At 46.5% G+C, this 22,686-nt stretch overlaps 1 protein-coding gene across 7 annotated transcripts in view; it reads left to right on the top strand.

The window, feature by feature from the left end:
• Git2 (GIT ArfGAP 2) overlaps window positions 1-22,686 on the top strand; it is a 48,403-nt gene that overhangs the window by 7,551 nt on the left and 18,166 nt on the right. For 5 of the 7 annotated variants that reach the window (XM_059248849.1, XM_059248847.1, XM_059248851.1 and 2 more), the window contains exons 5-12: window positions 1,044-1,130; window positions 1,242-1,372; window positions 4,290-4,384; window positions 16,315-16,360; window positions 17,348-17,399; window positions 20,301-20,373; window positions 20,628-20,725; window positions 21,829-21,940. In XM_059248849.1, coding sequence (XP_059104832.1) covers window positions 1,044-1,130; window positions 1,242-1,372; window positions 4,290-4,384; window positions 16,315-16,360; window positions 17,348-17,399; window positions 20,301-20,373; window positions 20,628-20,725; window positions 21,829-21,940 — 694 coding nt within the window. The remainder of the gene's footprint in view (window positions 1-1,043; window positions 1,131-1,241; window positions 1,373-4,289; window positions 4,385-16,314; window positions 16,361-17,347; window positions 17,400-20,300; window positions 20,374-20,627; window positions 20,726-21,828; window positions 21,941-22,686) is intronic. The other 2 variants (XM_059248850.1, XM_059248846.1) reach the window with 1 other exon arrangement.

The raw sequence follows: 22,686 nt of genomic DNA, 5'->3' as shown, positions 1-22,686 counted from the left end.
AGCTGTGAATTCAAGGCCAGCCCGGTCTATATAGTGAATTCCAGCCAGACAGGACTGCATAGTAAGATCTTGTGTAAAAGCGTATGTATGTGTTTAAAATAATAATAATAATAATAATAATAATAATGATAATAATAATACAACGTGGGGCTGGAGAGATGGATCACCAATTAAAAGTGAGTGCATAGTGTTCCTGCAGATGACCCATATCAGATGACTCACAACCACCTGTAACTCTAGCTCCAGGGGATCTGACACCCTCTTCTGGCCTCTGGGCACCTGCATTCAATCAGTTTGCACATACATACACACATACATTTAATTAAAAATAAAAACAAAAACAAAAAAAAAGGGCTACAGTGGATTTCTCTGTTCCTGTGGTACCAATCACTGCATCTGGAACAGTTCTAGATTAAACTTGAAGGAAAGCTTTTCTGTGATAATAAGGATTTGGTGTAGCAAAGGTCTGTTTCCCACCAACAGCAACCTCTTGAAAGCTTTGTGTGGATAGATGAACAATGCAGATTGATAGTGGATGGTGTAAGGCAGGTGTACAGCTTATGCAGTGGGCAGCTGGAGATAGCAGTACCCATGGCAGCAGCTAATAATTGCTAGTGTAGCAGCGTCTGAGTTTTGAAACATTTCCTGTATCATTGAATCCTCACAATAACCCCATTGGCAGATGGCACCATGGTACCCAGGTTCCGCTGCCCAAAGAGTTTTTCTCAGATCACACAGCTGGAAGGCAATGGGCCTTGGATTCCTTTCCACCCAACCGCAGTCTTCTCTTCTAGTGCTTCCTACCCGGGTCATAGTTGTGCCCCTACCTGGCAGGCCCCACATCTGGGTAGACTGGCCTTTGCAGTTCTAGCTCCTTATGGATAAAAAGTGCAAGACCCACTCAGCCTGCAGCCATTGTGTCAGCAGAGACTCCCGTCTTCCTGAGCCAAATAAAGATCTGTTTCTAGTGGAGCGTGTCAGCTGCTCCAGTGTGTCGTCACCCTAACACTTCTCACAGCTGCCCTTCCTTGTCTCTTTTTCAGCAACTCCACTCAAGTGTGCGAACAGGGAACCTGGAGACCTGTCTGAGATTGCTGTCTCTAGGAGCCCAAGCCAACTTCTTCCATCCTGTACGGAGACCTCAGTTGGTTCAGATAATAGATTGAAAATGAGTTGGACTGGAATAGGCTAAGTTTACTTAGTTTGATGTTTTTTTGTCTACTTTTATTAATAATTCTTAGGAAAAAGGAAGCACTCCACTCCACGTCGCCTCCAAAGCAGGACAGATTTTACAGGCTGAATTATTGGCAGTATACGGAGCTGACCCAGGCACGCAAGATTCCAGTGGGAAGACTCCTGTTGATTATGCAAGGTGAGGGGCTGAAGGGCTGGCTTTGCCTGTGAGCTGAGTATGATTCCTTGTTAAGTGACTGAATTGTGTATGACTTGTGTTCAGTCCCTTTAGAGATTTATATTCTATAATAATAGATTTTTTGTTGATAGAATGTTTGTTGATGAAGATGTTTCAACATCAGCTGAGACAGGCAAGATCAGGGGATCTAGAACCATAAACTGGGGTGTTTAACTTTCAGTCTTTATAACAAATGGTGTTCAAGCCATAGCATACAAATCAGGTATCAAGAATGTTGGGGTGGCTGGAGAATACACTCAGTGGTTAAGATCACTGGCTGCTCTTGCAGAGGCCTGGGGCTCAGGGTTCCGTTTCCAGCACCACGTGGTACCTCATCTGAAACTCTAGTTCTATGGGTTCCAACACCCTCTTTTGGCCTCCAAGGGCACCAGGCACACATGAAATGCACTTAACATGCAAGCAGAACATTATACACATAAAAATAAATAAATCTTAATTATAAAAATTAAATAAAAGAATTAGAGAGGAGGCTAGGGAAATGGTTCACTGGGTGACGTGCTCGCCTGTAAGCCTGGGGAATGAAAATAGGGATAGAAGCACCACAGGGCTGGAGCGCTGGCCTAGCATGCGTGGACAAGTTCAGTCCCTGGCATTGGGGGCAAATACAGTACCCACTCTTCAAGTTTTTAATACATCTTTAATTTTTTCCTGGTGTGGTGTTGTTTTGTTTGGGGGCCCAGGCTGATCTTGAACTTCTGAATTTACACAAACTTCTTACTGTGTGCCCCTGAATAACTGGGGCTGCAGGCACACCACCACACCCTGCTGCAGCTGAAATGCTGGAGTGTGGAGGATCTCCACAGGGTTAAATATAAATCTGCAGGTGTGGGTGATGGAAGATGGCTAGCTTTCCTTCTCTTTCCAGATCTATTTTATTAACTATGAAGCAGCATGTTCTGCTTCACAAAGAATTAAATGGGAAATGACAAACTCTGTCCCAGAAATCTAGCCTTACATCTCTGGAAGAGAGGACTAATGAATGCCTGAAGGAATGGAGGCAAGATGATAAATGAATCGTTGGTAAATGGACAGTTAGCCATGTGGTGGTTCGTTTTGTTTTGTTTTCCTTTGAGACAGGGTCTGACTCTAATCCAGGCTGGCCTTGAATTCCCAGAAATATTCCTGCAGGTGCTCTCCTCTCTCCCCCACGCTATGATTATAGGTGTGAACTGCCGCGCACTGCTGCCCGTTGGTCTTAAAGAGTCCGTGTGGCTCGAAGGTAAAAGCCCTGTCGTACAGCCCTGAAAACCTGAGTGTGGTCCCCAGAACCCACATGCAAAACCAGGTGTGGTTCATACGTCTGTAATCCCAGCACCCACAGCAAGATGGGAAGCAGAGAGGAGAGTCATAAAGCTTGTGAGCCAGCCGTCCTGGTGTGTACAGTGTGGCAAAAACCAGAGAGACCCTGCCTAATAAGACAGAAGGCAAGAACCCACTACCAAAAGTCCCCTGAACCACATACATGCCATGAAATCCGTAACAAATTTAAAGCCTATGTAAGGGGCTGTGGAGACGGCCACTGATTAAAGCTCTTGCCGTGCAAGCCTGAAGACCAGACGCCTTGTGAGCGTGGTGGTCCTCCTGCATTCCAGCAGTAGACGGCAGAGACAAGGGTCCTGTGGCTAGCTGACTAGCAAGACTAGCTGTGTCATCAAGTTCTGGTTCACTCAAGACTCTGCCTCCCTGATAAGGTGGAGAGCAGTCATGGAAGATTCCTGATGTAGGCTTTGACTATCCATATACATGTGCATACACACACACACACACACACACACACACACACACACATATGGGCTCACATACGTGCAAACATGTGTTTCATACACACCACACACACTGACATGTAACAGAAAGTGAGCTTATGTAAAGTTTCTTCATTGTGGCCCCAGTGATCTTTGAGGAGTGGGTTGATTTGGACCTATGAAGGAGGAACTAAAACATCCTCAAGAGAGGAAAGACAGTCAAGGGTGGGAGGTGGAGATGGGCCTGGAGAAGCTGAGAGGAATGCAGTGTTTGATCAGCTCTGCTGGACCACACTGCTCTATTTCAGCCAGCACAGAGCGACCTCCGCCAGATGCACCACGGGGCAGTTCACGATTTCACAAACAGTTACCGACTAAGAAAACAGGGCGTCTATTAGATTCCGATATGTGTAGCAGGTCAGGAAGTATGTGGAGAGAGAAACTGGCTGAAGCTAGATTTGATCTTTGAGGATAACAGAATCCAAAGTAAACGCTTTTTTCACTTTGGAATCTCTCGTGTACTTTACATATAATAGTGTCAATGTAAAAGTTTACTAATATGCTAAAAGGATTCCAAGGAGCCTAAATACTTTATGAATAAAGAAAGGCAAACACTGTTTCATGTTGCAGAAATGGTAGCTGCAGGGATGAGTTCTGCATCGGGTTAATCTGCCTTGAAGCCCTTGAAGTGATTTCTGCCTTGTAGGCTCTGACTCAAGGCCAGCTGGCCACAGGCATCAGGATCATGTGAAGGAAGGGTCTTCCTTCTTCGGAACGTTGGCCTGGGCCGTCCTGTCCTTACTGATCAGAGTTCCCAAGGCTGGATATTTCTGGGAACACTCTAGTTGACTTTTGAGAACCTCTTCTGTTTATTAGTTTGATTTTTCCACCTCATTAATGAACTTAGGAGTCTTTACACATTTGTAAAGGGAAGAGGGGTGTCTGGGTAGGGGCACTGGCTCCTGGAGGAGACACTGAAAGTGATGGGTCAGCCGTGCACAGCCTTCCCGAGAGTCTGGTTGATAAGCTGCTCGGGTGTCTCAGGACGGCCTGTGCTCTTCTGACTCAGTGCCAGCGCGCTGGGCTGTGTCAATGGTGCTTTGTCTTCTTGGTAGGCAAGGAGGGCACCATGAGCTGGCGGAGCGCCTCGTGGAGATACAGTACGAGCTGACTGACAGACTGGCCTTCTACCTCTGCGGCAGGAAACCAGGTGAGGGAGAGGAGAGCAGCCTTGCTACACCTCGAATCTGGAAAAACAGGTCCGGACAGCATTTTTATGATTTCCTCTGCTTTAAACTAGCCTCAAGAAGATTGCGTAGGGGTTCTGTTTGGAAGGGTAACATAACTGCAGAATCTTTGTTTTTGTTTTGCTTTTTAGATAGGGTCTCACAGTGTATCCCACCTTGGCCTGGTACTTAGCTGTGTACCCTCAGCTGATCTTAACTGTTTTTTAAATAATTTTTTTGAGATAATATAATTACATCATCTCCCCCTTCCCTTTCCTCCCTCCGGTCCCTCCCATGTTCCCGTAACCTTGCTCTCCTTTGAATTCATGGCCTCTTTTTTTCTTTAATTGTTGTTGCTGTTGTTGTTGTTGCTGGTGGTGGTGGTGGTGGTGTGTGTGTGTGTGTGTGTGTGCGCGCGCGCGCGCGTGCATGCATTATGTATTCCTAAGTGCATGCATACAGTTTGTATTATGTTACTTGTATGTGTATTTGCATGGTTGGGCATTTAGCATTGGTTATAACTGAAGTGTTCCCCTGGGGAAGACTGTTTGTTCTGCCCTCTGCAGTCCGGTTTCCTGTCATTCTCTGTGGAGGATTGAGCCTCATGAGCTTCCCCTTCCGTGTTAGCATGTCTGTTTGGGTCCCGTTCAGGCAGCCATGCTGGTGAGACGTTATGGATGTAACTTCTGGCATCTCTAGGAGACAGTCTCACAGTAAACTCCCGGTTCCTCTGGCTCGTACCACCTTTCTTCCCTCTTCCACGATGATCCCTGAGCCTTAGGTGCAGGAACTGTGATGTGGATGTATCCGTTGAGACTGGGCTCCAAGTGGCATTTTTGATTGGCTGTGGTCTTCTGCAGTGGTCTCCATCTGTTTCAAAGAGAAGTTTCCCTGAGGGATGAGGACTGTCCTTATCTGTGGGTGTAAGGACAAATATTCAGAACATAGGTAGGGATGATGCTGGTTTAGTAAAGTGGCAGTTGTCGGTTCTACAAGATCCAGGACTAGCTTCACTAGCTCTGGGTAGTCGACTAAGTTTCCAGTACCAGGCATGAGTTCCCTGTTGTTGAGAGGATCCTGAGTCCAGTTACAGAGCTGCTGGTTACTGTCAAGGTATGCTGCACCCTCAGGGTTACCGTGCCGTACTGTGCGCACACAGGCGCTCATCAGAGGACACCTTGCATGATTCAGTTCTTTGTTTCTACCTTGTGGACTCTACAGATAGAACTCAAGCCGTCAGCAGCTGACGGCTTCACTTACAGAACCATCTTGTCAACCTGAAATTTTAGTTTTTAAAACTACTTTCGCTCTAGAGAAAGATCTTTCTCAAGAATCCCAGAGCAAAACTGAACCAGTGTTGAACGTGCACCACAGTTTGGAGCACTGTGGAGCTAGCAGCAGAGGAGCAGAGCCGAAGCCTTTAGTTTCTAGAAGAATCCAAGGATAGAAACAGTCGTTGGCTTTTCAGACCTCTTCTCTCAGCCATTTATTCATTTTATTGTCACTTCATTACATGAAATTAATCTTTATCCTCTGGTAAGTCTTAAAATCCTTAAGTATCCCATAGTAATTAAGAGAGTAGTTCAGGTGAGACACCAGCTTACAGAGAGCGACTGAAGGTATAGATCTCGACAGTCAGTCTCACACAGTGTTCCAAAACATTAGGGTTTACACATTGCTCACGTGTCTCAGAGCAGTTTCTCAATGTGAACTTGACCTTTAATTGACCTTGTTTGTGAAATGGAGCAGGAGTCAGCAAACGATGGTCTGAGCCCAATGCAGCTGGTGACCAGTTTTGTCAAATAACATTTTATTGAAAGGCAGCTATGTCTGCTGATGCTGTGTGGGCTGCTGGTCAGCAGAGTCAAGTCAATTACAGTTGCAGCAGATAAACACAGAGCCTCAAGCAGTGTCTGTTCAACCCTATACATAAGGCATTTGCCAACTCGTTAAAAAATGCTAGTGGGGAGCACATACTGGGTAGGTGAGAGAGAGAGGGAGCGAGAGACAGACAGAGAGACAGAGAGACAGAGGGCAATTTATAGGAGTTATTCTGTCCTACCATGTAGTTTCTGGGATCAGATGTGGCAGCAGGTCTTTTACCTGCTGAGCCGTCTTGTGGCTCATGGTTTACCAACTCTTGATGCACAGTGTACAGTAGTTGCTCACCCTGGTTGTGCAATGGAGTTAAGAGCCATTCTGGGGCAAGGTGGCAAGCATACTTGTACCCCAGCTCTCCTGATGAATGGAGCTAAAGGCTAAGGATAGGATGCTCAGAGTAGCTCTGTAAAGTAAACGCTAGCTCAGAGTGACAGGACCTGAAGTCCCAGCAAGCTGGGGTGCCTACCTTTCACTTCTGATGGGGGTGCTTGGTGGCCTGTGAAATGCAGCTGCAGACATTTGAAATGAGAGGAGACTTAGGCAGACAGGAAGGGGATTCCTCTGGGTGATTTTATTTTTTCTGTTCTCTCTCGTCCCAGACAATGGGCAGGCAGCACAGAGATGGCGGTTGATGGTACAGGTGCCTGAGTGACTGGCCCTGCGTGGGGGAGTGTGGTCGCTTTTCTCCTGCTGCCCGCCTGCCCAGCAGGCAGAGCCCAGCCCAAGAAATAACACTTTCCATGGATGAGTCTCAGATACAATGTTTAGAATATCCTGGATTCCATCCATAGTGACTTGGTGTATGAAGAGCCAAGAAAAACCTCAGGGGCTGTAAGCAGAAGCAGTCAACAGATGCTGGGTCTGGGGCCAGCTGGTGGCCAGCAGGACCTGAGTGACCCTGTGACCCACATGACAGGAGAGATTCAGGTCCCACAAGTTGTCCTGTTGGAACTGTCAGAACACTTTAAACCAGCTAGTAAGACCATGGTCTGAAAAGCAGTGAACATTCTCAAAGACACATAAACAGAAGAACCTGGAAGGAATATTAGAATTGAAAATTATAGTAGCTAACAATTTCAAATTCAAATTAATAGGTTTAATACCAGACTGGAAATATTAGAAAAAATACATTGAAGATAGATAGCTAGGTAGTGATGTAGCTCAGTGGTAGAGGGGTTGGTTACCTGGCATATGAGAGGCTCTGGGCTCAGTCCCCAGCACAAGGAAAGGAGAGCCAGCAGCAGCCTGGTCGGACCTGTGGGGAATACTGGAAGGCTGGGGGTGGGGCACTACACTGACACAGTGCTTGCTTTGCGAGCGTGAGACCTGTGCTTGGTCCTAGCAGGTGTCAGAAGCCAGGTATGTGGGACGTGCCGGTAAGTCCCACCACTAGGCACGCAGAGGAAGTAGGATCACGGAGGCTGGCTGGCCAGCGGGTCTGACCAGTCAGTGAGTCCCAGGTTTCAGTAAGAGACCCTATCTCAAAAGGGTAGCATATACATATACATGTATGCATATAAAGTAATTAATGAAAAAAGAGTCCATGAATTTGAAAAAGCAGGGAGGCTTGTATGAGAGGGCTTAGATGGAAGAAAGGAAGGGGGAAATAATGTAATTATAATCTTTTTTTTTTAAATGCTCCATACTGTACAATTTCCCTTTTTTTTTTAAGATTTATTTATTTGTTATGTATACAGTATTCTGCCTGCATATGGGAATTGAACTCAGGACCTCTGGAAGAGCAGTCAGTGCTCTTAACCTCTGAGCCATCTCTCCAGCCCTGTAATTGTAATCTTAAAAATAAATAATTTTTAAAAGGGCTGGAAGTGAGGTTCATACCTTTAAATCTCAGCACTTGGAGGCAAGACAGGAGAATCTCTGAGTTCCAGGCCAGCCTGGTCTACAGAGTGAGTTCCAGGACAGCCTGGTCTACAGAGTGAGTTCCAGGACAGCCTGGTCTACAGAGTGAGTTCCAGGACAGCCTGGTCTACAGAGTGAGTTCCAGGACAGCCTGGTCTACAGAGTGAGTTCCAGGACAGCCTGGTCTACAGAGTGAGTTCCAGGACAGCCAGGGTAGAGGAGCTGGAGAGATGGCTCCAAAGTTAAGAGCACTGGATACTCTTGCAGAAGATCTGGATTTGGTTCCCAGTACCCACATGGTGGCACACAACCACCCCTAACTCCAGTTCTAGGGGATACAAAGCCCTCTTCTGCCCTCTGCAGGCACCAGGCACAAATTGGTGCTTGTATATACATGCAGGCCAAACACGCATGCACATAAGATAAAATAAATGTTTAAAAAAATACGGGTAACGGGTTAGAAAAGCGATGTAGGAAGACACACTGTGTCAATCTCTGGCCTCTCCATGCACTGGAAATATTACCAAAAATCTAAGTTTGTGAAAAGACAAAGATTCGTGCCGGGTGGTAGTGGCACACACCTTTAATCCCAGCACTCGGGAGGCAGAGGCAGGCGGATCTCTGAGTTCCAGGCCAGCCTGGTCTACAGAGTGAGTTCCAGGACAACCTGGGCTGTTACACAAAGGAATCCTGTCTTGAAAAACCAAAAAACAAACAAAAAACAAATTAATGAAACTCCAAAGAAGGTGAAGGCAAAAGAGAACTGCACTGAGACACATCAGATCAAACTGCTGAAAGCTAACGTTGAAAAAACGTATTTTAAAAACATCCAGAACACTATTTCACACATCAAGGTTGAATATCCTTTATCGGAAATGCCTAGGACCAGAGATGTTACAGGTTTCAGATTTTTCTTAAAAAATATTTTGGAATATTTGCCATAGATTTCTGATGCAGAAATCTGAAGTGCCAAACTTTCTGAGCATCCTGTTGTTTCCCTGATGCTCCTCGGACATCATGGAGAGGAAAAGGAAAGTAAATGTTATTGTTAAAAGAACCGCCTGCTTGGAGCCCCATAGCTAGTAAAGCCTTACCTTTAGCGTGGAGACAAATTAAACACATTGCAAGATGAAGAAAAACCAGAGACTTCACTGCTCTAACAGCAGTGCTAGAGAAGGAAGGGTCTTCGGGTCAGCGTGGACCCGAGAGCATCTTAAGACATTGGGGTAAGGAGCTGCATCAGAAGTGCGTGGTCGCAGAGGAGCCAGGCTGTAGATTTGCAGCTGACAGCAGTGGTCTGCCATGCAGTGTCCAGCAGACTGGGTGTGTACTAGGCAGTTGCAGCAGGAATGAGAAGGGGAAAGAAGTACAGTAGCGTTCCTACATTCTGCTTGAGGTGGGAAGGTAACGCTTCTAAGTAGATTAAAAAGTATGGGTCGTGTAATCCTTAGCACCGCCACGACAAGAGGAAGATAAAATGGTGTGATCAAAAAAGTCTAGACATAGGGGCTGGAGAGATGGCTCAGAGGTTAAGAACACTGGCTGCTCTTCCAGAGGACCCTGGTTCAATTCCCAGCACCTGCTTGGTGGCTCACAGCCATCTGTAACTTCAGTTGCATGGGATCCAATGCCGCCTTCTGACCTTTGCGGGCGGTGCACACAAATAGTACAAGAGACATACATGCAAGCAAAACGCGCGCACGCGTGTGTGAATCTTTTAAAAAATTTTTAGAGATAAATTAAAAAATGTTAAGTAGTGCTCAAATAATTGAAAGATCTTTATTGAAATATTAATAAAAAGAAAATAGGAAAATAGGAAATCTGAAGCTCAAAAAGAACATAAGTAATAAAATGACATAATCTAGACACAACCATACTTGCATTAAGTGTTAAGGACCTAAACAGAGCATTTAGAAGCAGTGGTGGCAGGAAAGGGTTAAAAGCTGAGCTGTGCACTATACAAGAAACCAACTTCAATACCACGACTGGATCATCACCAAAAGGTGTAAAACAACTTTGGAGCTGTGCCGACATGAGACTGCCTGTGGCCTTACCACCCTGAGTGACCCAGATGTGGTCTGAATAGGGCAGAGTGGACCTCAGAGCAGGGATAGAGGGGGACATGAGACAGTGACAGAATGTCAGTCTACACCAAGACGATGCACGTCTGAATGTCTGAATGCCCAGCTGCAGCGCACGCTCCAAATCACATGAGCAGGTGTTAATAGAACCAAAGGAGAGACACCACGGGGGCTCAGCAGGCAAGGGCACTGGACCCACCTGGTAGAAGGAGACAGCTAGTCCCCGAAGTGTCTTCTGACTTGCACGTGCACGCCTTGGCACACATGCACCCACATGTACACTTGCACAGAGTACTGAACCCAGTGGAGTTGAGAGGAAGGTCAGAGGCACACTCCTTACCACAGACCCCATATACTGCATTTGAAGTTTACCTTTAGCAAGGGAAGCCATGCTCTGAACAGTAGTATGCTATAGCCCAGGCTGACTTTGCACTCACCAGAGTCCTAGCCCAAGTACTGGAATTACAGGTTTGTACTACATGCCTGACTCAAAAGTACTTTCAACTAAATGAAAATAAAAATACAGTGTCAAAATTTGGAGGGCCTGGTGGTGCATGCTGTTAATCCCAGCACTTGGGACATCTGTGAATTCAAAGCCAGCTTAGTCTGTACTGTAAGTTCTAGGCCAGTCAGAGCTACATAGTAAGACCCTGTCTCAAAAACAGAAAGGGAGAGGGAGGTGGGGAGCGAGAGAGAGAGATGTTCATGGGGTATAGTTAAACAATGTTTACAGGAGGTTTATTGCATTAAACACTTGGGTTTGAGAAGAAGGGATCCCTCCAGTCAATCTTCTCACAGAGGAGCTAGGGTGAGCATGGCTAGTCCAGCACAGGACTGTTCCACCGAAAACAATGGGAAAATTAACGTTACCATGGCAGATGCTTCATAGAGATCAAGAAAATGGATAGAAGGCTATTCATGCCAGAAAGAAAAAAACAAAACAACCAGACTACAACAAGAGGGATCTTACTAACAGCAGCAGACAGTTAGTGACTAATGAAAAGCAGGAGCGGAGACTGTGACTCGGTGGCATAGTTCTAGCATGTGTGTACAAGGCTCTGTGCTGATCCCCAAGCACTAGCAAACAACAGTAGGAAGATATTACAACTACGCACATAAATATGACAGCTTAGATCAAATGCACTAATCCTTTCAAAGCCACAGACGACCAAAAGCCACCCGAGAAAAAGGAGAATATAAATATATAATTTTTGTTTTGTTTGTTTGTTTTTTCTTTTTGAGACAGGGTTTTGTGCTCACTTCGGCAGCACGTATACTGGAACGAGACAGGGTTTCTCTGTAACTTAAACTCTTTCTGTAGACCAGGCTGGCCTCGAACTCACAGAGATCCACTGCCTCTGTCTCCCGAGTGCTGGGATTAAAGGCATGCGCCACCACTGCCCGGCTAAATATATAATCTTACATGTATGTTCATTTATACACTCATATTTCCTGTCCAGCCTCTTTCTGCAGTGCTGAGGACCAAACCTGGGGTCAGATTTCATGCGTGCTAGGCAAACACTCTACTACTTGGCTGAGCTCCCAGCCCTGTAAAACTGTATCTTTCAAGAATTTGAATTTATACCTCAGCATATCCCCTTAAAGAAAATGTCAGGTTCAAAAAATAGGAAGCGGGCTGGAGAGAAGGCTCAGCAGTTAAGCTTACTAGCTAAGAGCACCTGCTGCTCTTGCAGAGGACCCACAAGTTAGCTCACATCCATCTGAAACTCCAGTTTCACAGCATCTGGCACTGTCTTCTGACCTTGGGCACACAGGTACACACATGGAACCCATACATACTTGCAGACAAAACACTCATACACACAAAATTCTAAAAAATCTTTTTAAAAAAGAAAATCAGTTAATGTAGTTCAGGGCATTGATGAACTAAAAGGCAAAGATTACACAGTTGTCAGTGGGTATAGAACAGGCCTTTGGCCAAATTCAACATCCATTCATAATTCAGAAAAAAGTTAGCCAAGTAGAAACAGATGGGGCTGGCTTAACTGGATCCTGACTGCCCCTGAGAACCAGCTGCTCTCCTGGGGCCCGTGTCCGCTCTCACTACTCCTACTCAGCAAAATTCCAGAAACTCTACCTCCCATAGAGATTGAAAAGGGAAGAAATAAAACTTTCCCCACTCAAATGAGATACTATATAGCTATATGGAAAAATCCCAAGGAACCTACAAGAAAATTCCTAAAACTAAGTGTAGGAAGATCCTAGAATAAAATCAACAGCTCCGAATCATATTTCCTTTATTACTTAGTGCAATGTACGTGGTATTGCCACACAGGGACACTGCACTCCATGTGCACCAAAACTTTACACCAGAATAATCTATGCAGAGATCTAAGACCTAAAGCTATAAACTAAGGAGGGGTCTTGTGATCCTGGTTTAAAGTTCTTAGATTTCGTTTTTGTTAAATTAACAAGTGGTGCTTTGTCAAAAGCTGTCACTCTTACTCTGTCCTGTACATCTGTCATCGAGGTCATGCAGTCCTCTCTGCTGGGCCCCGCTCGTCCTGGATTACAGGTGTGCACCATCACACCCAGCCTCAAACCAAAAGCTCCTGCTCTCAAAAACTAGAGAGGGGAAAGATGAGCCGGATACTGGGAGGAAGTCTTTGGAAATCACATTTGCTTTTTCTCCCTTCCTTCCTTCCTTCCTTCCTTCCTTCCTTCCTTCCTTCCTTCCTTCCTTCCTTCTGTCTTTCTTTGGGGGGGGTAGGGTTTAAGACAGGGTTTCTCTGTATAGTCCTAGCATCCTGGAACTTGCTCTGCAGACTAGGCTGGCCTCAAACTCAGGGATCTGCCTGCCTCTGCCTCCCAAGTGCTGAGATTAAAGGCACGGCACGTGCCACCATTGCTGGGCTTGGAAATCACATTTTTGGTAAGAATGTGCATCAAGAACATTTAAAAACTAAAGCTCAGCCTGGGCAATGCTGGGCACAACAGATCTGCAGCACCAGCAGTGGGCAGCTGAGGAAGGATCGTGTCTTCTTTATTCTTCTCTCGTACAGGACATCCTTGTATCAGGCATTCTTGGACCGTCAGCCAGCTCCCAGATCATGGCACGGAGACTTACTGTTGGTTACAAATGCTCGATCCTATCTTAGGCTTGTCCCACTAGCTTTTATAACTTAAAACTAACCTGTTTCTCATCTACGCTTTGCTTTGGGGCTTTTTACGTTTCATTCTGTATGTCCTATGCTGTGGCTTCCTGCCTGGCCCCAGGCCTCTCCCCCTCTTACTCCTTCATTCTGTTTTCTCAAGCCCAGAGTCCTTCTACCTATTCTCTCTGCCCGCCAGCCCCACCTATCCCTCTCCTGCCTAGCTCTTGGCTGTTCAGCTTTTTATTAGATCAGTCAGGTGCTTTAGGCAGGCAGAGCAACACATCTTTACATCATTAAGCAAATGCAGCATAAACAAATGCAACACATCTTTACATAGTTAAAGCGATATTCTGCAACATAAAGGTAACACATCTTTATCTAAAGTAATATTCTATTCCACAATGCTGACTGCAGTTTCCTCTCCCTCCACTCTTCCCATCTCCCTGCAGCCTTCCCTTTCCCCCAGAAAGGAGCAGGCCTCTGAGGGATATCGAGTCAACATGGGATAATAAGATGCAATAAGACCAGGCACAAACCCTCATCTCAGGACTAGGCAAGGAAACCCAATAGGAGGAAAAGAGTTTTAAGAGCAGTCCCACTGTTAGGAGTACCACAAAACCACCAAGCTACCGATCATAATGTACATGCAGAGGACTTAGTGCAGCCCAGTACAGGCTCTCTGATTGTCACTTCGGTCTCTGTGAGCCCCTATGAGCCCTGCTTAATTGATTCTGTGGGACATGTTCTCCTGGTGTCTTCAACCCCCCTGGCTTCTACAGTTCTTCCTTTCCCATTTGTGGTGAATTCCCCAAGCTTCAAGGGCAGGGATCTGATGGAGATCTCCAATTTAGGCTCTCTCTCTGCCTAATGTTTGTGGGTCTCTGACGACAATTGGGCTAGGCACTGATCTGGTTCTCGCCATACTCCTCCCACATACTCCTGCTATAAGAAATCTGAGTGCTTGACTGTCCATGAGGGGAGCCAGCAGTGACAGTTAAGACTCTTCATCTCTTGAGACGGAGTCAAAGAATGTAGTCATATTTCTTCTGAAGAATCATTTCTTTATCATATTTTTGAAAACAGGATCTTGACTGGGAGGTGGTGGTGTATACCTTTAATCTCAGCATGTGGGAGGCAGAAGCAGAAGGGTCTCTTGAGTTCCAGGCCATCTAGGACTACACAGTGAGACCCTGTCTAAAAGAGGGTGAGGGCGGAAGCAATAGGGAGATGGCTCAGAAGTTGAGAGCTTTGCTACTTTAGCCGAGGGTCTGGGTTCCATTCCCAGTACCCACATGTTGGCTCACAACTGCCTACAACTCCAGTTCCAGGAGATCTATTGACCTTTTAGGCTCTGTGGGCACAAGGCCCTCTTGTGGTATGCAGGGAAAACATGTATGCACATAAAAATAAAAATTAAAAATTTTAAAGAAGAAATGAAGCAAGAGCTCATTAACTTAGGCTGGTCTCTAATTTGCTATGTGAACTAATGGTCAGCGTAAGGGCTGGGATTATAGACATGCAATACCATGCCTGTGTATGTGCGAGAGTGTGTGTACATGTGGGCCAGCGTTCTGGAGTCAGTTCTCTCTCTCCACTTTGTTGAGCATGAGTCTTTCTTGTCTCTGCACTGTACTCCAGCCTAGCTGGCCCGTGAGCTTCCAGGAGACTCTCGTCTCCCACCTCCTTGCAGGCGTGCACGCTGCCTGCGTGCGTGCGTGCGTGCGTGCGTGCGTGCGTGCGTGCGTGCGTGCGTGCCGCTGCCATCAGCATCTGAGGCTGGGCTTGTCAGGCTTTCGAAGCTAGAGGTTTTACTTACTGAGCCATCTCCTTGGGCTGTGGGCCATTTCCTACACTCGAGTTCAAGACCATCTCCTAAAGATGAAAAAGAGAAACAGAACCTGAAGACAGTGTCTAAACGACCGAAGCAACAACAAACACCGAGCACATGGAATGTAGCGTCATCAGCCCTTTCAGAAATGCAGATGAACACCGCAGTGTGATGCACAGTGTGATGCACCTGGAAGTCTCGCACACTGCTGTGCGGACAGCACTGAAGAGGGTTTGCTCTAGTGTTCGTTTTGAGCAGACATGGTCTTGCTGTGTGGACCTCAGACTCCCAGGCCCTCTGCCTAGCTCCCGTTGTGCTGCAGGTGTGGCGTGTGCCACCACACTGTGCTGTTGAGAATACAAAGCAGCAGAGCTCCCAGAGGAATGGCAGCTTCCTCCCAAGTGAGACACACATTCCCATGTGCCCCCACTCCCAGGCACTGCCTAAGAGGGTACCTGAGTGTCCACAAAAACCGCATAGGTTCTTGTAGTGGTTTTGTTCATTGGAATGTAAATCATTGTTCTAGAATCTGGGTTAGGGCAGAGTCCCTCAGCAGATGGCAAGGTGGAGCCATGCTGGATCTACATGCAAAGCACACCTGCTCTAGCCCTGGCTGTTTGCCGCTGATTGTCTCATTGAACCTCTCCCAGACCTGGTGCAGCTCTGCCATCTGCCACCCAGAGCTGACAGCCTGCTCTGAGCTAACCCGGCTCCCTCAGCATTTTTCTTTTTTTGGTTTTTCGAGACAGGGTTTCTCTGTGTAGCTTTGCGCCTTTCCTGGAACTCGCTTTGGAGACCAGGCTGGCCTCGAACTCACAGAGATCCGCCTGGCTCTGCCTCCCGAGTGCTGGGATTAAAGGCGTGTGCCACCACCGCCCGGCTTCCCTCAGCATTTTTCTGTCGGTTGTTCTAGGGGTGAGTTAATCAGTTGCAAGGATTGGGGTGAGCACAGGTTCTTTGCCCAATGAGGTCTGGAACTGGACAGGTTTCAGGGACCTTGTAACCAGTCTCAGAACTTCTGTTTGCCCACGTGATGCATGATTATGAAAACTGACTCATTGGAAAACTTAAAACTGAAAATAAAAAATGGTGGTACTCCTTTCTATATCTCAATATTGATATGAGCAAAACTTTGGTTTCTGTTTCAGATCACAAAAACGGACAGCACTTTATAATTCCTCAAATGGCAGACAGGTAAGGACCGGTCCAGTTTATCTGCCCAGCATTGCCTTGGTTTGCAGTATGTAAGTGTGTTGTATTTTGTGTTTAACAGAGCCCATACATTTTTCTCTTTTATGGCTATACACTTTGGAAATAAGACGGCTGTAAGTAAACCACCATGTGAAACTGCACTTGGAAAGAGCACAGATCACAGACACATTAATAAGGAGTTGGGGCCAGGGATGCTGCCACTAGTTTGGCCAGTTGTCCTGGTATTTTGTGTTGATAGGTTATATCTACAGGTGTTCTGTGTCAGAGGAGATGAATATTCCTGGTCTCTAATAGGTTGGCAAACTATGTTGTCAAGGGCCAGGAAATGTTAAGCTCTGTGAGCTGTGAGTCTGTCACAGCCGTCAGCTTGTCCTCCAGAGAATAGCAGAGGGCACTTAAGATAATGGGCCAGGGACTGAAACTCGAGTTTTTAGATCTCGAGAAATGAATGTTCTTTTTCCTTCTCTACCCAAAATGTATGAAGATATAAAGCCATCCTTAGTTCATGAGCTAAGCAAAAATGCCCTAACCCGCTGTCCCCACCTGTAAGGTGAGATGACATCACTGCCGTGGCAGTGACCCTGCAGCCCTGGGGCCGGTGCTGCCAGAGGGCATCACTGCTGTTCTGTGCTTCTGTCTTCCCGGTTTTCTGTTTCCCCTCTGTTTTCCTTTTTACCTTGCCTTTTTTTTCCCCCCCTTTGTGCTGTGGATAGAACTCAGTGGCTCACATTAGACAGACACTTTACCACTGAGCCATACCCCAGGGCCTAGAGATGAACCCACAGTAGCCTTTGTCATTCACTTGTGGGGCAGTGCCAAATTGTCTGTCTCTTCAGTGACTCCTCAGCTACAGAATGCTTGGTTCTAACAGTTCCATGAACCGTAGTATTTTCATCCCTTGGGTGTCTTAATCTTGTAGAGCGTTCACACTTGTAGTTCCTTGCTTAATGGTTTTGTGCATTTCCTCAGCAGCCTGGATGTGTCTGAGTTGGCAAAAGCTGCCAAGAAGAAGCTTCAGTCTGTGAGTATCTCTTCCCAGTGGACCCAGCATGGACACCCTGCTGGTCCCTAGTATCGGGCTGAGTTCCCTGTTGTGTCTGATGACTGGTGCATTAGAAGTAGGCTGTCAGGTCTGTGTATAGCAGTGAAGACCAAACGCACTTGAGCATATCCAGTCCACTGACTACTTTACACAATCCATGTTCTTCTCTGTCGGGTTAAAAATGCAGCCCCTGCCTGTGGTAGTGGGATGGTGTTTTCTGCCAGAGTTCTGGGTATTTCTCAGGGTGAGTAGGGTACCCTGCCGTGGCATCTCTTACGTTAGTCACATGGGATACTACGGAATAGCAATAGCTGATGCTGCCAGGGCACCGAGTCTGGTACATTATCTACTGGAGTGGTACGACTCTTGCCCATCGTATGCCGTTCCTCGGAGCTTTTTATATTTACACTTCTGAAGCTGACGGTCTGGACCCGTGTGTCTGCCCAGGCCTGTCGGGCACACTCATCTCTGTGTTTGAAGAGGTCCTGGGAGAGAGGTTTGCCTTTGTCAGTCTTTCCCACGAAGCCTCGCCAGGTGCTTATTGGTCCCCTTGTGAGATTTCATGCCTTATTTCTTCTCCATGCTCCCTGCATCAGAACCAAGATCCCTTGCTTTTTTAGTCACCTTTAAGTACCCTTCAGCCCAGTGTCACTTCCCGTCTGGTTAGGTGTACATGCGTTGTTGGGGTGGCTCTGCAAATTAGCTCTCCGAAGCCAAAAGTTAGCTGCCTTGGCGCTCTGCTCCAGGACTCTCTGGCCTGCGTGTTTGCCTCCCTAGTTCTCATTTCTCTTAGCACTTGCAGAGCCTGAACACCTCCATGGTGTAGGCAAAGCCCAACTTCCCTGTCTGTGATTTTCCCTCCTTCCCCTTTTCACTAGAGCCTCATACAGTATCATTAAGTATCACATAAAGGAAATTTATCCTTACTAGTATTTAACTGTATTGTGAAATAAATGTGTTTTATGCAATTTGTTTGGTGTCTCTGTGTTCTGTATCTGCAGTTTGTGTGTTTGTGTGTTTTAATGCCTTTCTTAAATTAAGGAGGCCATATAGTAAGATAAATGAGATGTTGAGCTTTCAAGGCGGCATGTGAGTGTGTGCTTTCCTTTAGTTATTGGTCAACTGTAAGCAAACTTGTGTTATACACAACAGACAGACTCCTTCTGACTGTTGGCTAGGCTGGATGCCACAGAAAACCTGAGCTTTTCTGTAATATCTAACCAGGGACAGGCATTAAATAAATACCTTGGACAGAGTTTAATATGCTCTCAAGACCTTAGGCTGTTTGTCAGGCTCAGCGGCCAGGCTCACCCTCAGCCCTGCCCGCAGAGAACCTCCCCTCCAGCAGGGGTGCTGGGAAAGAGCATCCAGGGTCTGCTGCTGCTCATAGGTGGCCGCTCTCTCCAGTGCCAGGGTGCGTCACTCCCACCACCTTTCTCCTCCATACACCTTCTTTTCTCTCTTCTTCTTTCATTCCTTCCCTCCCTCCCTGTGTCTGTCTCATACTCACTTTCCTCCCTGTAGAAAACTGAGAGAAATATAACAAAACCAATATATTCTTAAATTATTAAATGTTAACATGTTGAAGTCTTAAGGCCAGTAGTGTCTCTTCCGTAATTTCCTTGTCTGTAAAATGGGACAATATTAATTCTGTCTTCACTGAGGGCATTAAATAGCAGTGTGGGCCGTGTTGCCATTAGTGATAACAAAACAGCTTGCAGTCCAGTCCTTGGAGGTAGAAACTGGATGATTCTCAAGTATGTTCGAGCCCCCAGACTTCCTCGTATTCCCCAGCAAGGTTCGGGGGGGGGGGGTATTTCGAACAGTTAGTGTAATGTGAGTACAAGAGAAAAATGAAAAGGCTGATGGACTGATGTGCTCGTCTTCAGTCATCTCTCTCTGTGAGCTCAGGCTCAGCATTTTGGTATATTTCCTTCAGTTTGTATTTCCTATTTGTACCTATTTGTGTCTTTTTTTCTTCTTCTGGAAATGGTATACCAGAAATTCATACCCTGCTTTTTTTTACCCAGTGGGTATCAGGCATTTCCTGTGTTCCTCTGGGGTCTCTGTAGCCAGGGTTGTTTTGTTTTGTTTTGTTTTGTTTTTTAATTGTTGAATAAAAGACCTCCAGGTTCATCCAAGTGGATGTCCCTCCAGATGTCAGGAACAGAGTGGCAGTGTGACAAATTCAGCATCTGCCCTCAGAGCACAAAACAGTCAGCAAAGAAATCACAGCTGCTAGGTGTCAGGCTGAGCCGGAAGAGCCAGAACCTGGCTGGGCTTCTTGACTCAGTTGGGAAGACCTTGATAGTCCTCCCAGTTCCTGGCTACTGCCAGCGAGGACCTTGGCCTGTGGGATTGTGTTGTAAGCTGTACCCCACAGTGCCCTGTGAGCCATATTGTGCTTTGCTTGGTAAAGAGACTCAGCTCTTGTGTTGAAAATCAGCAGGAAACCTAGCCGAGAAGTGTCGTGCGGCCCCATACTTACCCACTCCCGACAGTATGGCTGTCTAATCCAGAGCCGCACCTTCTGCCACTGCGACCATCAGCTGCCCTCCTCACCTGAGCCTTTCACTTCTTTATCCTGCCAGGGTTTAGGGTCCCTTCCTTTTGGGAGAGCAGACAAGTCCTCAGGACAGCAGAGACTAGGGCGCTGACTGGCACGGTGAGAACGGGCCGAGTAGGAACCCATCTGGCCTCTTTGTGGCCTGTCCTAGAGCAGGGCCTGTGAGAGGCAGCTGCTGCTGGCAGAGAAGTGCTAACGGCAGCCTTCACTAGGTTCTGGCTTTGACCGAGACATTGGAGAGAGGGTGACCCCACCACAGGCATCCTCCTGGTGTTAACTCTTGTCCCTTGTGTCCCTGATATGTTTACTTTCAGCTAAGTAACCATTTGTTTGAAGAACTTGCCATGGATGTGTACGATGAAGTTGACAGACGAGAGACTGATGCAGGTGACTTGCCATGCGGCTTTATCCACTGAGCTTCTGTTCTCCTTGGGTGGTGGCAAGCTGCCAGCCTGTGTTTTACTGCCCAGTTGCTACTGTCCTCATAACCCGTGTGTTGACATGTCCTTTTGTGTGTGTTGGCTTCGGAGTGTGCTTCCCCAAGTCTCCCTCGTAGTGTGTGAGCCATGCCTCCCAGCGGAGCTGTGGCAGGCACCGCAGGTGTGATGAGATTCTGTCTCTGGCTCTTTTCCTCCGGCTAGTCTGGCTTGCCACGCAAAACCACAGCACCCTGGTAACCGAGACAACCGTCGTCCCCTTTCTTCCGGTCAATCCTGAGTACTCCTCAACACGAAACCAGGCAAGTGGCTCAGTGTGAAAAGTTAATATTATTTGGGAAATGGCTGATGTCATGGTAGTTAGTATCCGTGTACACGTGAACAGACAACTTGAGAATGAATAAAAGTGGATATGAACAGAAATACAAACAACTTTCAGACATGAAAGGAAGTGGTAGCAGATAGTAAAGGACACTAGGCTGGCGGCGGAGTGTGATGGGCTCTGCTGCTGCTGCAGACAAGACTGTGAGCGGCTGCAGGTGACAGACACGTGTGTCATCTCAGTGCTCAGGAGGCTGGGACAGGAGGACCTCCAGCTGGAAGCCAGCCTGGGCTCCATAGCAAGACCGTGACAGATGGGGAGAAGAGTGGGGAAAGGAAGGGAGGAAGATTGTTTACTGATGGATCAGATGCCTCAAATGTAGGTGAATCCTTGTACAAAGGAATCCTCCTTTAAGAATATTTCCAAAAAAAGGGCTGGAGAGATGGCTCAGAGGTTAAGAACAGTGGCTGTTCTTCCAGAGGTCCTGAGTTCAATTCCCAGCAACCACATGGTGGCTCACAACCATCTGTAATGAGATCTGGCGCCCTCTTCTGTATACATAATAAATAAATAAATCTTAAAAAAAAATTAAAAAAAAAAAAAGAATATTTCCAAAAAAAAAATGGAAGCAGATTTATCCATATGTGTTGTCTGTAACAATAGAACATTAAAAGGAGCCTCACTCTTTGACAGAGGAGTGAGAAAATGACTAACGGCTGTCTGAAGGAATGGAGCCCACATCCACACTCTAACCTTGTCTTGAAATTTGGAGATTTCCCTCCAGATTGACTTTTCACTTACCTCGAAGTTAAATCGTTGATAATAGAGCTACGTTTTTATATTCTGATAGTGCTAGAAGTTGAACCCGGGGCCTCATGTGCTAGGCAGGTGTCCAGCAATGAGCTATACCTCCTGCCAGAACCATTTTATTTTAACTCAACAGCAGATGTTGGTGTTAACTGGAGAATGCTGGTGACTGAGTGAATGCGGTCGAGCCTAAGTCTGACAGTGTGGAGCACTTGCTGTCACTATTCACGCTACATTTTTACATTGGACACTATTTCCATTGTTTTCTCCCCTTAGGGCAGACAGAAATTAGCTCGATTTAATGCCCATGAATTTGCTACGCTGGTCATCGACATCCTCAGTGACGCCAAGAGGAGACAGCAAGGCAGTCCTCTGTCCAGGTCAAAAGGCAAGTGTCCAGCTCTGAGAGTGTGCCTGGGCCTTCTAAGACATGGTGTTCAGTCCAGAGCCGGGGGCGATGGATAGTCAATAAACGTAGCCTAGCCATCCTGAGAGTTTCATTGCTAATTTATTATGACAGGAGGGCACCTGTTGGAGCTCTGATGAACAAAGAATACTTCAGAATTATCAAGGATAACTCAGATTTATCTTATGTGTAATTGTTTTTCTAGTCACTTATTTCCCCATAAAGTTAGCACCTTGAAATTAACCCCAAAGCCTAATTTAAAGTGTACAAAGGACATAAATAAGAAAATGACGGCTCTTGATTAGATATAGTCCCCTGCTGTCACTTACATTCAGAGCCCCTCTACCTCTACGTGATTGGAATTTGCTGCTGTAAACTTTAGATGTCTATAGCAAGAAGCATTGTGATTGGAAGTGTAAAGCACGCTGAGCGTCCGTTTCAGAGTGGCTCTTTTTTCTTTTTTTTTTAAAGATTTATTTATTTATTATGTATACAGCATGTATGCCTGCATGCCAGAAGAGTGCACCAGATCTCATCACAGATGGTTGTGAGCCACCATGTGGTTGCTGGGAATTGAACTCAGGACTTCTGGAAGAACAACCAGTGCTCTTAACCTCTGAGCCGTCTCTCCAGCCCCCCAGAGTGGCTCTTACAAGTCCCATCTGCAGACATAGGAACCCACTTCCCCGTAGCTAGCCCATAACTCTAGTCTCGGTTTTTCTGTGTAT

This window comes from Peromyscus eremicus, chromosome 23 (assembly GCF_949786415.1).
Source record: "Peromyscus eremicus chromosome 23, PerEre_H2_v1, whole genome shotgun sequence".
Taxonomy (NCBI): domain Eukaryota; kingdom Metazoa; phylum Chordata; class Mammalia; order Rodentia; family Cricetidae; genus Peromyscus; species Peromyscus eremicus.
The sequence above is the reverse complement of the archived record's forward strand: the minus strand, read 5'-3'. Positions and strand labels throughout refer to the sequence as shown.